Source organism: Chinchilla lanigera, unplaced genomic scaffold, assembly GCF_000276665.1.
Source record: "Chinchilla lanigera isolate Chin_1 unplaced genomic scaffold, ChiLan1.0 scaffold00084, whole genome shotgun sequence".
NCBI classification, from domain to species: Eukaryota; Metazoa; Chordata; class Mammalia; order Rodentia; family Chinchillidae; genus Chinchilla; species Chinchilla lanigera.
In genome coordinates this window covers 3,719,006-3,735,828 of record NW_004955485.1, presented here as the reverse complement: position 1 = coordinate 3,735,828, position 16,823 = coordinate 3,719,006, and the positions used below count along the sequence as shown (strand labels likewise).

Here is a 16,823-nt window from a genome sequence, read left to right as displayed (position 1 = left end):
TATGGGTGCACATATATCACTGCGGTATGATATATTTAATTATTCTGGGAAAATATCCAGCAGGGGAATAGCTGGATTAAGTGGGATTTCTAATCTTACTTTTGTAAGGAATCTCCGCACTGATTTCCACAGTGATTGCACCAGTCTGCACTCCCACCAGCAGTGGAGAAGGGTTCCTTTTCCCCCACACCCCCTCTAGCATTTTTCTTGGTTGATTTCCTGATGACAGCCATTCTTTCTAGGGTGACATGGAATTTCAGTGTTGTTTTAATTTGCATTTCTTGAATGACCAATGATGTTGAACATTTTTTCATATACTTATTTGCCATTAATGTTTCTTCATCTGAGAAGTGTGTATTCATCTCAGATGCCAATTTTTGGATTGAGTCTTTGAATTTGGGGGGCCTGACTCTTTTTAATTCTTTACATGTTCTAGACAAAAGAGACAGCCTCTTTAACAGATCCCCACTGGCTTGAACCATGTGTGATACACGCATAACTCTCTCATCAGGCGGCATGGTGCAGGCCCATTGATTGGTACAAGACACACAATGGAACATTCGTGTGTTACAGTCCCTTTGTGAATGTGTTAATATATGGTTTTCAGCCTAGACTCACATATCTCGCCATCTACAAAACTAAAATCAGAATAGATCAGAGATCTAAGTGTTAAAATAGAAACTTTTAATCTGTTAGAAGATAAATTCAGTAAAACTCTCCAGCTCATAGGCACAGGCAAGAACTTCTTCAGCAGAATCCCCACTGCACAAGAATTAACATCAAGAACCAAGAAATGGAATTACCTCACAGTAAAAAGTTTCTACATAGTAAAGAAAACACCAAATAGAATGAAGAGACAACAACATAATGGGGAAGAAAATAGTCAGCTATTTCTTGGACAGAGGACTAATACCTAGAATATATAAAGAATTTAAAAAATTAGACCTCACAAAATAAAAGACCCAATAACAACATGGGCAACTGAAATGAGCAGACACTTCCCAGAAGAAGTCCAGATGGCCAATAAATAGATGAAAAGCATTCAGCATCCCTGGTCATTAAAGAAATGCAAATTTAGACAACACTGAAATTCCACCTTACCCTACAGAGAATGCCTCTCATCAAGAAATCAATAAAAAGAAAAGTCAGGCTTAGATGGAAAAAGGAATACTTGTACACTGTTGATGGGAATGTAAAGCAGTACAACCACTATGGAAATGATTATAGAGATTCCTCAAAATCTAAACTTTGAAATTCCCTGAAAGAGTTAAACACATATTACAGTGATGCATGTATACCCGTGTTTATTAGCAGCACAATTCATAATAGCTAAATCCTGGACGTGGCCTATATGCCCATCAGCAGGTGAATGGATAAAGATAATCGGCTGGCATCAGTGCAGCACTAAACAGCCATAAACAAGGATAAACCTGAGTTATCTGTAGGACAATGGATGAACCCTAAGATTATAACGTTCAGTGAAATAAATGAGACACCCACGCTTAAGGATCTATTCTATGGTTTCTCTTAGATAAGAAATCCAAAACATAAATTCTGAGCAAAATAAAAGATAGATAATCAGAAACAGGAAGATAATCTTTTCAGAAGGGAGGTGGACCCACTGATGGGGAAGAATGGAGCTGTGCTATGGCCACAGACTAACTGCCCACAGGGAATGAGATCACTGTGTGCTTCAGACATGTGCCAATGAAAAATAAAAACTGAAAAGGTTCACACTAGGTTTTTAAAAACTGAGTACAAAGCACTGACACTAAATGAAATTATCCAGGTGTAGGCATGAGTCTAGTTGACAACGTGGATGTAGAGGCAGGAGGAGAGCCTATGTGAACGTGTACAAATGTCCTTCCTAACGTACCTGTTTCCACAAATACGAATTCACTAATACTCATGGTAAAGGAAACCTAAGCCTTTAGGACTCCGTTGACACAGATTTCTGTGAATGCATTTCTACACTATTTTAATCATGAAAACTAGCATTCTACCTGTTGGCTAAAAATCCTCATTCCCCTCATATTTGTCAATTAACTCCTTAACAAGAAGTCAGGCTTAGAGTTGGCAGAAGTCTACCATCCGAATGGAGTGGAGATTATACCCTCTCAAACGTTAAATAGGGACAGTGGTTGGAAAACCACAACTTAAATTCATGGGGGGTCAGCACTGCTACAGGGTTGCACTGTGAATGACTCTTCTATACCTGGTTATGCCTGACACATATGACGCACTTAACAGTATTAAATACCAGAAACTTTGAGGTTATCTGAAGACAATAATGTTCTAAATGCTGCAGAATACAATGGATAAGAGTTAAGCTTTTCAAACCCTAGCTGCCTGAAGCCTTTCTCTCCAGGGTTTTAGACCAGGGCTTCCAATTCTTCACTACATGCTATCTACGTGACCTTGGGAGAGTTGCTTGACCTGTCAAGTTAGATGAGGCACTTTAACTTAGATTTTGGGGGAATAATGACCTACCTACTTCCTATTGTGCTAAGAACAGTACAATTCATAATCATTTCTAGGGAATAAAAAAATTCTAGGGAATCATTCCTTTGGTTGTTGATATGGGTATAACCTCAAATTGTGCCTGCTATATAGTAATCACCCAATAAGTTGGTTATTATTTTATTAAACTATTGCTTGAGCTTCAGCAATTAGCAGTCTTTCCCACCTTTAATTGAAACTCTCATAGCTGGATTGCCCACTAACTCCCAGTCTATCCCTTCAGGCACATGTGCCAGAAAGAAAATTTAGATTTAATCCATATCTCTTTTTTCTCATTTTCCACCCTGCTTTCAGTTCAGTCCATTATCATAAATGTAATTTTTTTCTCCCTATCTCACAATGCAGTATGTCCTCATCGTTTCTTGAACATAATGGCCCTGCCTGACTTTCTACCATGGGGGCTGGTTCTCAATTTAGATACCTAAGTGAGGAGCATGTAGTTATTTTCTCCCTCAGGCCTGAGGCAATGCTAGCCTTGACCAGCCATCATCTCTTCCTGGCAGGTGGAGTAGCAGGCTTCTCTGAAATGCATCTTAGCCCCTTCTGCTACAGGGAAGCTGTGGCTTCCAAGGCAGTTTTATTTATTTTGTCTGAATGTAGGCTTCTCTCTCACTCTTTTCCTCTTCCTCTCTGTCTAAATTTGGACCAGTTTCCCAGAGCAGTTTGGGATGCAGCAACCCAGATAGTTTATACCTCATGAATCAGGACAGTGAAAAATCTCTAGGCAGCTCATTTTAAAGTATATCAACGCTGACCATTTATCTTCTATACCACAAGAAGCAAATAAATGATCTTATTCTGTTCCAGGGTTCTGAAAAAACACAGGAGGTATTAAGCACCTCCTACGTGCCATCTACAGACTTACAAAAATGAACGAAACGGAGCCCTGCCCTCAAGGTGCTCACCGATAATTAGAACATGAACCACAGGATTGCTTCGTGCTTGGAAGGAGGCAAAGAGAGAGCGACCTGGCACATCAGATCACATCTTAGTTATTCATTCTTCTTGGGACTACTGGAAAATTCACCCGAATGGAGGTGATATCCAAATGAGGCCCTAAAGAATGAGAGGGATTTAACATGCAGAATAAGTTTGCAGGAGAAGCAGCAGCATGAGCAAAAGAACAGGAACCGAGCATGAATGGCGCACTTTGTGACTGGGAATCTGCAGTGGTCGGGAGTGTGTATGCCTTTTAGGCAAGAAAGCCAAGGTCGAAGGATCACTGTCAAGTCGGCATGCAAATGACAACCACAGGATCTCCATTGTGTCTCACTGCTCACATGCTCTCCAATCCCCTAAGTCAGGGGCTGACAAACTTTCCCTGTGAAGTGTCAGAGAATAAACACTTTAGGCTAATGGGCTATAGAGTGCCTGTCACAACTACTCAACTTTGTTGTTGCAGCAGCACAAAAGCAGCCATACTCAGTATGTAAATGAAAGCACACAGCTGTGTTCTGATAGAATTTATATCAAATAATTTTCATGTGCACAAAATATCACTCTTGTTTTGACTTTTCCAGCCATTTAAAAATGCAGACAACACTCTTAGCTGTGAGCCATACCAAAACAGGTGGAAGGACAGAATTGTCCCGTGTGCTGTAATTTGCTGAACTTTACCTTAAACTACCTCAAATCCCACCTTCAACAGAAAAATGAATTACTTTATTTCCTGATATACTCATTAGAGATACTTCTGAAGCCTACATTGAGGTTGAGTAAGAAGTACGTGCTTGTAAAGTTGGGGAGGGGAGTTTTACTCCTTCTCCTTTTCCCTAAGATTTTAATCTAAAGTAAATGACTAACAAGGAGCGACTCATCTTGGAAAGTAAACCAGGGCTGTAGTGATCAGAAAGGAGATCATGCCTACTCTTTGGGAAAGTCATTTATGTATCTTAGGATGTATTCCACATCAGGTGGACAGCTTGTTCCCCAGCCACTTTGCCTTAAAATGATGAAATTCCTGAGCTGATTATTTGCTATAACAGCAGAAAGTGTTAGGCAAAAAATTCCTAAGTCACAATAACCCCAACTGTACCTGGATCTTGAGGTATCATCTCAAGCAGCAGTTTGTCTTAAGAGTTATGTGAGAGTGAAGGGCAGAGTCTGAAGGCCACAGACGTAACAGTTTGTCATGGGAGAACATGCTCCTTCAGCCTCTGGGTGGGCCTCTTCTCCCGAGCTCCCCTGTTTCTGCTTTTCCATTTATTTAGAAGGTAGATGGATGGACTGGGGATACAGCTCAGTGGCACAAGTATCTGCCTGGCAAGCGCAAGGTCCTGAGTTTGATTCCCCATACCAAAAATAAGAAAGTAGAGGAGGAAAAACTGGTCTATGAATTAAAAGCTAAGCTGATATTGTGCGAATTTCTTATATGATTAATTTATGTATGCTGTCCCCTACTTGCAAGGCATAACAAATTAGCATGGATAACATTAACGTGGAATACTCTATCACATGGCCTGACTGTTTTAAAAATGACACTCCAAAAATGTGTTGACCATTAGTAAGTGTGGACTAACTTGTCCTGATACACTCAATCCTCCATATTGATTTAGGAAGCAAGTCCAAGAGAATGACATAAATACCACCTTTAACTCTTTAATACCAGAAATATACAGAATAATGAGGGAGAGATCCCACCACTGTTTAGCTAGTCAAATTTCACAGTGAAGAGATGAGACGGCAATGCGTTTAAATGGTGCTATGTGTGTGAGCGTGGGCACAGGCCCGCACAATTGTCTGTACGTGTGTGAGATTTCAGGGAACACTTTATCTCTTGGGAAATATGATTCATTTTGTCTAGTTTGAGGCAAATAACTGAACAGAAAATTCTAAAATGGGAAGTCTAATCTGTAAAATCCTGTTGGCCTTGGTCCCAAATAGTGGGCCCTGAGATGATGGAGAAGCACGGGCCAGCACAGTGACAGCTTGCTGACTGTGGGAACGACCTAAGACAAACCCAAACCCGAGGCACAGTCAAAAACGGGCTCACACGGCCTCTCTTCCTACACAGCCCCACTCTGTCTGCAGAACGCTAACCCCATACAAAGCCCCAGCTGAAATGTCACTGCCCTTCACATCCTACCCTCCCTCTTGCAGGCAAGATTAGCCGCCCCCTACTCCACCTTGCTTCATAACACTTTACAAAACCCTACTACAGCTATTCCGGGCTTCTCACCCCAAACTGCAATTTACGTGTTTATGCATCTGTCAGTCTCCACCAGGATGTGCACCCTCAAGGGTAAAGATCATGTCTTATTCCACTTTGTATTTCCAGCTCTCAGCACAGCACTGACACAACACCCACTTAAAACACGTTTCAGTATTTTTGTTGTTAGAGAAATGGATGCCTATGTTAAAAATGCAAAACAGCACAGACTACTATAAAGGGAAAAGTTGTCTTTCCACTATCTTGACCAGCAGTCCCACTTTGCAAAAGAAATCACTCTTCGGTGGCTTTAACATCGCATAAACAGTGTATGCATGCTTGTCTACCACCCCAGCTAACCTACCTACACTGCTCTCAAAGTGGTCACACGTGCACCAAGGGTGGCTTCTGCTAAACTCTTGAGGTGGCTGGGTGCAAAATCCCTCAAAGCAGAAGACCAGCAAAACTGCAAAACTGAAACAGTGCAGTTGCCTTAGGACACAGATCTGCTTCGCACTTTTTATGACCTGAATGCCACAGGTTTTTTTCTATGCAATGACATTTTTCCTCTCTCATTGTCATGTCTTATTCTTTGTGATTTTCTCAGTGTGTCTGCATGTCTCCATCACCACTCTGTCTTTATCTGTCTCTGTCTTCCTCTACGATCTCTGTGTCTCTTATCTTTTTCCATGTCTTCCTCAGACTGCTTCAGTCTGTCTTGATCTCTGATCACCCTTTACACATTATATAAAATTCATGTCTCTCCTTCTCTCTCTCTCTCCCTGCTCTTTCCCTCCCTATCTCTTTTTATTACTTTTTTTTTTTTTTGCTGTACTGGGGATCAAACTCAGGACCCTGTGCTTGCCAGGCAAGTGCTTCTACCACTGAGCTATATCCCCAGCCCTATCTTTTTTTTCTTTTCTCTCTACTTGTTCTGGACGAGTTCTTCCACCCAGCTCTCAGTCAGCAGATAGCCGTAACATGACCTTAAACAATATCTAACATTTAACTTTTCAGAATCTTTATTTTTGGGACTCATGTTGGTTGAATATATACAAATGCATAGATGCACATGTTTAGAATGTATGAATTCATATGCATAACTATCATGTAGAGATGGAGACCAAGACAGACACTGAGATTTAAATTGAAATACATCGTGCACAGTGGGGAAATAGAGGTCACTAGAATTTCTGGGATACTTAGTCATTTCAGTGAAATTACACTCCAATATATTGCTCACTAGAATCAACAAAGGGGATGATAAACAAAAGCCCAGGCAGCCCAGCTGCTGCACAACCCAAGTCCTGCACTATCTCCCAACAACAGGTTAGAAGCCAAGCAGACAATGCGGATGTGAGCGCTTTATCCAGTTTTAGCTGCTTCAAGCTCAGTGCTAATGAGGCCAAGTTCACAAACTTGGTTGTTTTCTCTTATGTTTTTCCATTTTGAAATAACTTTTAAAAAATAACTCAAGCAGTATAAGGTACATGTTTATTGACAATAAAAAATAGATATTTGCAATTCCAACATTCATGATAATCACACACATTTGAAACCATATAAAATATAATTATTTTACAGCATATGATGGTTTTAAAAAGTATTAAGCCCTACTAGGTCCAGGCATATTGCTAGGGATATGTACATATATATATACACACACACATATATGTGTGTATACAGAGAGAGAGAAAGAGAGAGAGGAGCAGGGAGGGAGAGAGAGAGAGAGAATCTCTGACTTCACGGAGCTTGGGCTGTACTGTTTAGTAATTTTTTTCTTCACCTTTCTGGTATTCAAAATATGTACTTTTATAATTGATCTTTTAATGGCCTCAATATTCTACAGCACATTTGTGCAAGGTCATAGCTTGTCTGTACCTCATGAAAAGTCAGACTTCCTTTAAGTAATAGAAAATTATACAGTAAATATTTATTAAGCAAGTATTTTGTATAAACAGCTAGAGATGTTGACAGAGATGTCATAAGGGTAAGGCCAGTGGCAGCCTTTCATTATAAAGTAACAGAACGGGAGTGAGAGAAAATAAATGTAGAAAGGGAAGTGGTAACATGAGCAACGTACTGCGAATATTTTTAATAGGCCGTTCTTGAGCACTATTCATGTTAGAACCAATATTAAAATATTCATGATGATAATAATACTAACAGCAAATCTTTATCCATTGCTTATCATACATCAGATCCTACTATAAATATTGCTTTTAATTTTTAAAATTTTTATTAGCACATGTTGGCAATGCATAATAATACATTTGTTGTGGAGAACTGGTGCGTGTGCATACCACACCTCAATATTTTTTCCTTCCCTTCCCCTCCACCCCTTTTGTAAAAACAATCTTTTTTGCCAGCATCAGATTCAATTGTTTCTTTTATAAGTCTGTATCAAGTTAATTATCACAAACACAGTGTTAAGCATTTTATACCCATCCTGTTTTTTTCACCGTCAAGCAGTGGTGGAAAAAGTGTATAGTTCGTACTTTCATATTACTGAGAGAAAAGTAAGGCTCAGAGCTACAAAGTTAATTGCTAGTAGATCGCTCAAGTGAGAAGTTAAACTAATTACTGAGTAGCGTGCTGTATTTTAATACATGTATTCTTTTTGTCGCGTAAGGAACATTGTCTCCTGGTTGTATGGATAATGACTTCCCAGGATACAATGAAGGACAGTTACCTGGAGACCATGTGCTGCCCCATATGCTCTGCAGAGCCTGGCACCAGTTCTTTACAGTTGGGAGTTACTGTTTCCATTGAGCAGCTAATGAAAGCTATAGACCTCAGCTCTACCAGGGGAAACAATGCATATTAACACAGAACTGAAATTGTGCAGAAAACGACAGGCCTTCATGGACCCTAAAGCTCATGCATAAATCTTAACGAAATGACTTTCAAACTTGAGTGATCCTAAAAATCTTATAGGGCGCTTGTAACATGTAAGGGTTCCTGGGTCCTGCTCCCATCAGTGAATTTCACAGTGAGTCTCATGAGGGCAGGGCTTTGGGAAGTGCTGCCCCAGGGGCCCATGAGAGAACCTCCTGCTGTGCAGTTAAGAATCTCCCCACCACTGCAGTGAAATGTAAATGAGGACAAGGAGGGCTGCAGAGGACTCTAAACCAGGATGTTGAGCATACTTAAAATAGCCTTTTTCCCTTTAATGATAGTGATCAAGAATATCTAGTGGGAACTGCTGAGGTAAGGGAAAGACCTGTCACTTTTAACACCAACTCCTACCTCCCCTCGCTCAGGCCCTGGAGCAGAAGGATGGACGTCCCACGATTTTGTTTCTCTGCAGCCTCTGCTACTCTGGTTAAGGGAACATAACTACAGGCATCAATCCCTTGGCTCCAGGGCACAACATGATTAGCTGGTTGTCTGATAACATGATCTTATTATCACTTTCTTTAAAAAGCATACAAGTAGTCCACACTGTCATTCTGGGGTCATTAGCTAGCAGAGAGAAACCGAGCAGGACATCCCACGTATCCTCCCACAATAACAGGAGAATGTGTATCACTAAGCCCAAGGGAACTGCATTCTGGAGCAACTTGTTTCCAAGTAAATGTCGTAGGTCAGTACCTGCAAATAGGCTGCTGCAGAAGGGAGAGCCCTCAAATACATCACTCATTCCTTACCACTGCTCTTCCCTGACTTGGAAGTTCTCATAACAGAAACTCAAAATTAAGTCGATACAAAGAGCCAGTAAGGGCTAGTAGAATGCATGTTCCAGAGTTTTGTAGCCAAGAAGGTCAAAAACAAACTCTCAGCTAGGCGACTTTCTTGAACTCCTTTATGCCTGAACTTTCACAACTTTAGAATGACGATAATGACACTTGTTTTGTGAAGTGTGAGGAGGTCTTAGCGAAACAATGTGGTGACGGCTCAGACCATCCTTCCTGAGAAGCTGTTCATGAAATTGCAGGTGTTGGGGGCTGGGGATTTAGCTCAGCGGCAAAAGCCCCTGCCTGGCAAGCGCAAGGTCGTGAGTTCGGTTCCCGGTACCAGAGAAAAAACAAAAAAAACAACAAAAAAAAAGAAATTGCAGGTGTTCATGTTGTTATTAAGACAGCCTTCTGTGACCAACAATGGGCCTTAGGTGTATAAAGGCAGCTGTTGTGAGTATTCAGCACACTCTCCTTTGCTCCCTTCCTCCAAAAGTTAAAAGAGAGAAAGGAAAAGTGGTAGCTGGTGACTCCCTTTAATTCTTGAGCAGGAAATCCCATTAGTATCAATCAGCACTCCTTCACTGTACTGCTGCTTTGAAATGTGACACTCGAGGTTCCCTTGACTGAGGCCACCCTTAATATTATCTTTAATTAGATTTCACCTGCATAAGACAACTAGAGAAAGGAAGACATAGCTATACACCTATTTTCCTCTAATCTCTTATGGCAAAAATCCCAGTCACAAGTAATCTCATCTTAGAATTCTACTAGCAGCAGAACCAATATGGTAGCTAGTTCATATCTGGAAACCTCACTCCCAGCAAGTCTCATCATCCGTCAGAAAAAAGCATGACTTTTCATGTAGCCACGTGATCTGCAGCCCAGGACAAACAACCTGAACAGCTGAACCCAAACCTTAGGGGCCCCATAGCCAACATCCACATATCTTCACACAATGGCAAATCCTAGGGACACAGGTGCATGGGACCTGCAGCTGTGGTCTAACACCTGCCTGTGATGCATTAAATCAAGCAACAGTCGTACAGGGTGAGCAAATGTCTCTGGCCTTCTCCATGCATTAAATGACCTGCTTAAGAGCAACACCTTGGCTCCCTTTTCTGAGAAATCCAGGTGCTATTTGTCTTTCCCATCTCAAAGAATTGTGGCAAGAATAAAACTGAAGTAATGAAAGTAACATTCCAATCTTTGAAAACTGAAACATTTTGCAAAAAGAATAAAGGACCATAGCTGGTCTAAAGTGGTATGACAACATTCACAAGTACTAGAGAAATAAACACAATATCTTCTATAAGCTTAGAAAATTTCATGTAAAATTTCCTACAGAGCATTCACATCCTTTTTCTTCCCCATCCACATTATAAAAAAGATTTCTGGGGTTTTTTTCCCTATAGGCCTTGCACAGTAAGGTTTGTTTCTTCCAACATTCGACTAGCCCATTGGCCTGAACTAAGCAGAGTATGAGCTTCCCAAAAACAGACATTATGCTTCTCTACCACCTGGCCCCACCTCAACCTTACACAGCTCTTCTCTGCCATCCCTTTCGGCCACTGCAGAGACAGCGTTTGGCTGGCTTCCCCTCAGGGAGAAAGAGATGTACTTTCCAAATTCTCCATCCAGAGGTGAAGGACAACATCGAGACATACACAAAAAGACAATTATTTTACATACATTGACAGGCTGATCTGGAAAGTGATTCCCCTGACCAAGAATTGACACAAAAGAAAATTCTTTTGTGAAAACTATACATGGAAAATGCCAAGGTAAAATGAAGCAATGACAATTGTAGCTGAGATTTCATGTACAAAGAAAAACAGTCATATCTCTCAATGACCACATAGGGTTTTATTTCCTTAGAGGACTTGGAATATACCCTAACTTGCTGCAAGATTGATGGGTATATTTTTGGCTGAAATCATAATTCTGAAGCTATTTATAAGATTAAATCCTTAGTTAAATACAGCTTTTCTTTAAAGTAGGCTAATTTGCTGCATCTAGATAGTAATGTGTTTCTCTTAACCATTATCCATTCAAAGCTTTCATATCATCATCTCCAACTGGTTTGTAACATTTTCTGTATTATTCAAGTTCAGTTGAAGCATCTACTTTTCAATGGAGTTTGGAGACCATCCCTGCAACGAACTGTCCAGCCCTCCTCTGAACTCCTATAGCAGGTCTGGCCTTCCCAGGACACAGATCTCCTGTTCTCTCTTAGAGGATTCTTTCCTTACCAGACAAAGCACTTTGATGGTGGGGATTATTTCATCTTTGTGTACCATACACAAATATCCCTATACCAGAAACTGACAAGTGCTAGAAGTTTAATAAGCATGTGCAGAAGTTCTTAACATAATCCTGGCACATGGCAACCATTAGTTATATCTGGCAATTATTTTTCAGATAAGTAAATTCAATTATTCCAGGTGTTTCTACAGCCTAGCCTCGGACTTTCCAAGTTTCTACTTTAAAAGGCTGTGGAGATAGTTCTTAGTCAACTGTCCTGTCACTTCTCTAGAAAATCCCATTTAATGTCTAATTTGTTCATAATTTCACATCATCCCCCACCCCCCACCCACACACACTGTTGGTCCAAAGACAGCAGTACGCTCTGTAACATAAAGCCTGGTATAACCAATCTAACTTACTGGTTTTTGTTGCAAATCTTCGTGCTCAGGTTGAAATGAGTATGTGCCTCGTCTCAAACTCCTTGACTTCCCATAAGCAGACCTGCATGCAAAGTGTATGAAAAGGAAAAAGCACATAAAATAAAAGGTTTGCTTACTTATAAAGGGTCAAAGGCATAGGTCGCTGTGTCACCTCTGCGTAGCACCCAGCCTGACACATGACTTAGAAGTAGGAGGTGTGCAATGCCTGAAGGTTGAACGAAGTCTTAATTTTAATACGAAGGGGAACACAGTGGTATTCCAGCCTAGTAGTGTCGTATCTCAGAGGATGAAATTGAGGTCACAAAATTTCAACAAGCTATGACTAAATATCTAAGTTTTCTATATAGCCAGAACTATAATCCAAAATTCTCAAATACCAGCAGAAAACTTTTTCTTTGCCTTAAAACAAACAAACAACAGCAAGGACAAAAAAAAAATAGCATTTACTGAGGACTTACTCTGTACAGGGCACTTTATGCACATGCTGCCTAATCTTCAGGGAAAAAAAAATACCTGAAGACAACATCTATCACCGTATTTCCTGTGAGGAGACTGAGGATCAGAGTTTAGTGTCTTGCTCAAGATGATGTGCTGGTGAGTAGGAGAACTAAGATTCCCATTGAACTCTGTTTGATTTAAACACATCATATTAGCACTCATCAAAAACACAAAATGCCAATCAGTGAAGGAGCGATGGGGGCTTTCTCAAAAAAGCTAAAATCTTTTATCAATTTTTTATATAAAGAAAAGACTTGGACAAAACACATAAAAATTCATACCCAAATCAAGTGTTCATATTCAACCTCCCTGTAAGACCAGATGTGTCACTAAATGGGAATGGGAAGAGAGCCACGAAGAGAAGCAGACCTGGCTGGGGAATGACTCCAGGCCACCTCATGGAGTCACCACATGCAGATTCCTCATCTCAGTATTGATGAAGCAGATAGAGAGAGAACGGCCACACCACCACGTAAGGCAAAGAGTACAATATGCCCAGATGCATTGCAGCCCTTGCTCTTCTCCAGGGAGATGGATCTCTCAAGTAAAGTAGGGCCTGCCACATCACCAGACATTAACTCAAAGTATATTTACTTGCCATATGGATTCCAAAAGGTCTGAGTGTTTCCATCCTATCTAAAGGTCCAATGGGCAAGCCATTCTGTGCGCCATGGAGTCAGAGGACTGTGCGAGCTGCTGGTCTCTTCTCTGCCACCGACTGATGTCCTCGTGGTGATTCTTTTAGGCTTCCAGAGCCTGTGCTTCCTTTCGCATGGAACAGCAGTGAGAACACCAGCCACGGTGCTTCGCTGACTGCTAAGTGAGATGGTGACTGTAAGGCCTCTACCTGCCCTACCTGGGACTCAGTTCATTCCCTAAGGGTGGATGGTAAACATCAAGTCTCAGAACACACAAAGCTAAGGAAGCACATGAGAACCATATTAACCTCTCTGTGACTCTTTTAACAGTATTGCCAGCGAGAAAGAGGCAAAGTGCTTGCTTAAAGTAATCAAATTCAATTTAACTAGCATAAAAATGGGAAAAGAGATATGAACACTTGTCACCTACTTACTACCTATCAAGGATCTCCTAGAGATCATGAGCATATCTCTTTAAAACTCCTTAGAAATAAGAAACAAACACGTACACCACACATATATAGACAAACCTATATTTTTAACACTGTAAGGTTTGCTATATAAATTTAGATCAGGGCACAGCATGCCTGGGATGAGTAGGGTAGGAACAATATGTTCTTGCTTATGACACCAAGCTCATGACAAATGATTCATACCCAGCACCTTTCATGCCAGAAGATTCCCCAGGTGTCCTACCAGCTCTAGCAACAGCTTCTATCAAGCAAGGAGATTCAGTAGGGAAGAATCACATCACACCCACGGATGAGGCAAACAGTCATGTCTTTACACAACTGCACCAGTCCAATAGCTGAGGGGGCAGAAAAGAGAAAGGAAGGAGGTGTGGGAACAATCCAGAATCCCTCAGCAGTCTGACAGGCAGCCTATAATTACCATACATTTGCACCTAGAAAGCAGGTGATATTGTAATCTGAGGCTCCTCTTAGCACAGAATTTTTAGCTCAAGGTGAGACAGGTTTAGAAGACGTATGTTACTTAGGTCCCTGAATGGACTGATGGATGGATTTACGGGGCAGCACCTCTAGGTCTGAAAAGATGGGGGTCCTCAAACTTGCCCTCCAGTTTAGGTTACTAGATTTTGCACACTAGGAGGATGTGAGAGAATTCCAAAGAGGTGCATAGGACTTCACAGCGGCAGTGCCCTCTTATGTACCTCCTGGCACATAACCTTCTGTAATTAACCTGGCGGGCACTCAGGCACTGGCCCCACTTCACAGATGAGGAAATCCTTTCCCTGAGCACACAGAGTGTGCCACGGTCAGAGCACAAGCGAGCAAAACTAAAACTCAGGCTGCCGCTGTTTCCATTTCATAAATCTGCCCAGGAAGTTTCTTCCTGAATTCCTTCCCTCTAAAATACATTTGTGTGTCCTAGGAGCCTGCAGGTAGGTAGAACTGGAAGACCTAGATGCAACCGATTTCACTTTCTCTGCTACCTATATATGCATTAGTAAAGAAAACATGTTGCACGGAATGAGTAGGGCAGGGACATGAGGAGGGAACTCAATGCCTACAGAATAAGAGACTCAGAGAACAGAAATCGCATCTTATTACTTAATGTGATTTTTGTATTCATGCCTTTAACACTCCCACCTTCATTACTTCCTACATCATCTCCGATTTCTTGGTGTGTTCTCAGCCCTGACCCATAAGCAATATATATGTAAAAAAACAGCTGGGAGTGTTTGGAGCATTTCTTAAAGGGAGGTTAAATTTGCCAAAGATGTATTCTGTTATATCTCTTTCCAAGATCTTCCCACAGATGAACTAAAGTACAGGTCTAATGGGTAAGTGATATTTTACAGCTTGAATTACATTAAAAGCCAGAAATATCTTGAGCCCAAAGTTTCTTTAACTTCTTCATACAACAAGGATTAAGATTATAGCGTGATTAAAACCTCTCCTTAGAGCCAGAGCTCCGAGTTAACCACTTAGCACATGAAAGCTATTCATGCATGAAAGCTATTCATTCAGTTTTAGAAGATCCAAGTTCAGATTGCAGTATTAATTTTCATGGTTATGATATGAAAGAAACGATAGTTAACGTAAGGGATGAGGGCAAAAGTGTCCAGAACTTGAACAGAAATAATTTCAGCTTCGATTATTTGATCAAATCATTCCCCAGAACCACAGAATCAATCCACAGCCTCTGTCCTAAAGACTGCTTTAGAGGGAAAACCCTCTTGGCACTCCCAGTACAAACATCAATACTCGGTACCCTGTATCGTGTTTTGTTGTAAAACAAGGACTCCGTAATCACACGCTGTATTTCGAACTGCTCACATTAAAAAGCTAACCAGAAGCAAAACTCACTAAAGCGACACCTCTTTGGGAAGGTTCCTGGCAATGTCAGCACAACAAAATATATTTCGAAAGCTACCAAGTTGCCGAGGCTGTGCATATTACAAACACCACGATCTCCATCACCTGCCTGGAGCTGCAATTTGGATTTTTCCCATTTTATCTTTGGTTTTCACGTTCTTGTTTACTTAACGGCAGCCTGGAGAACTTTCCACACTTTAAAATCGGCTTCAGCTATCACCATGAAATCTTGCTCTCTACTACCGCAGCTTATTGAAGTTTCTAAGCGCTGTTTAAACCGGAATAACTCCCCCCAGACTGCAGACACGCAGGCTTTGAGGAAAATCAAAAACCCGCGCTGACATGACCACGGACTGGCACAGTAAGCCCCCCGGGTCCCCTCCTGGCATCCAGCAGTGCCTCTCCTGCCTTCACAGGGAAAAGCTGTGCTCTTTCTTGTGTGTGGTCAGGCATCGAAGTGAACAGGGGTTGTCGTTACTGGGATATATCTGATTTTCCGAGATTGATCAAGCCACAGAACAACTGCTCTTTCATGGGCTGGGAAGCCACAGCTTTCAAAACACACTTGCTAGTGCTGCCGGAGGATGCCGAGGATGCCGGAGTTTCTATCCTGAGGCTCGCACCCCCTTAGTTCCCCAAAGGGAGAATACACTAACTGCTCTCTGCAGCCCTTCTCCCTTGCTAGGAAGGGGTTAGGAGCTCCGCACAACACAAAGCGAGAAGCTTACAGATGTAAGTCTTCTTGACTGTATTGGAGCTGCTTTAGAAGTCCAGGCAGTAAAGGGAAAGTCACTGGAGGGAATGTCAGTGGGCCTGGAAATTTAACCCGTTCCTCTCCACACTAGGAGTACTTTCGCTCCCTTCTGCTTGCGTGGTCTTCAGTTCCACACGAACGCGACCAAAGAAACTGTAGACAGGGCTGTGCCTGCTCAGTCTCAAGCTTTATTTGGGATTCCGGGAGGATGCTGATGGTGTTGGCTTGGGACGGAGGTGGGAGCTGGCCTCTCGGGAGCTAAGATAACTCCGGAGGGATGTGGGTAGGGAGGCTGCAGTCTGCAGAACCTCCCAAGTCCAGAAGCCCATTTCCCGCACGCCCCCATCCCGCCCCACGGCCGCCCCTCGCCCGCGTCCGGCTCTACTCACGCTGCTGTTGTGGCCGGACCAGTGGACCATGGCTTGGTTGTGCGCGGAGTCCCCGGTCAGCGCGAACGTGGTGCTGGTCAGCCGCAGCTCCTCCGCTCGGAAGCGGGGCGCTCTGTCCGGGTCGCGCTCGCGGGTCGCGGGCTCGGGCTGCGCTCCGTCCTTCGGCGCGGCCC

At 42.1% G+C, this 16,823-nt stretch overlaps 1 protein-coding gene across 1 annotated transcript in view; it reads right to left on the bottom strand.

Annotated features, from left to right (window-relative positions):
• The window catches only part of Sorcs1 (sortilin-related VPS10 domain containing receptor 1), a gene marked incomplete at its 5' end in the record, with an annotated part of 503,138 nt that extends 486,315 nt beyond the window's left edge, over positions 1–16,823 (bottom strand). Inside the window, 1 exon segment of the mRNA XM_013504127.1 lies at positions 16,651–16,823. Within this exon segment, the coding sequence (XP_013359581.1) occupies positions 16,651–16,823 (173 nt within the window).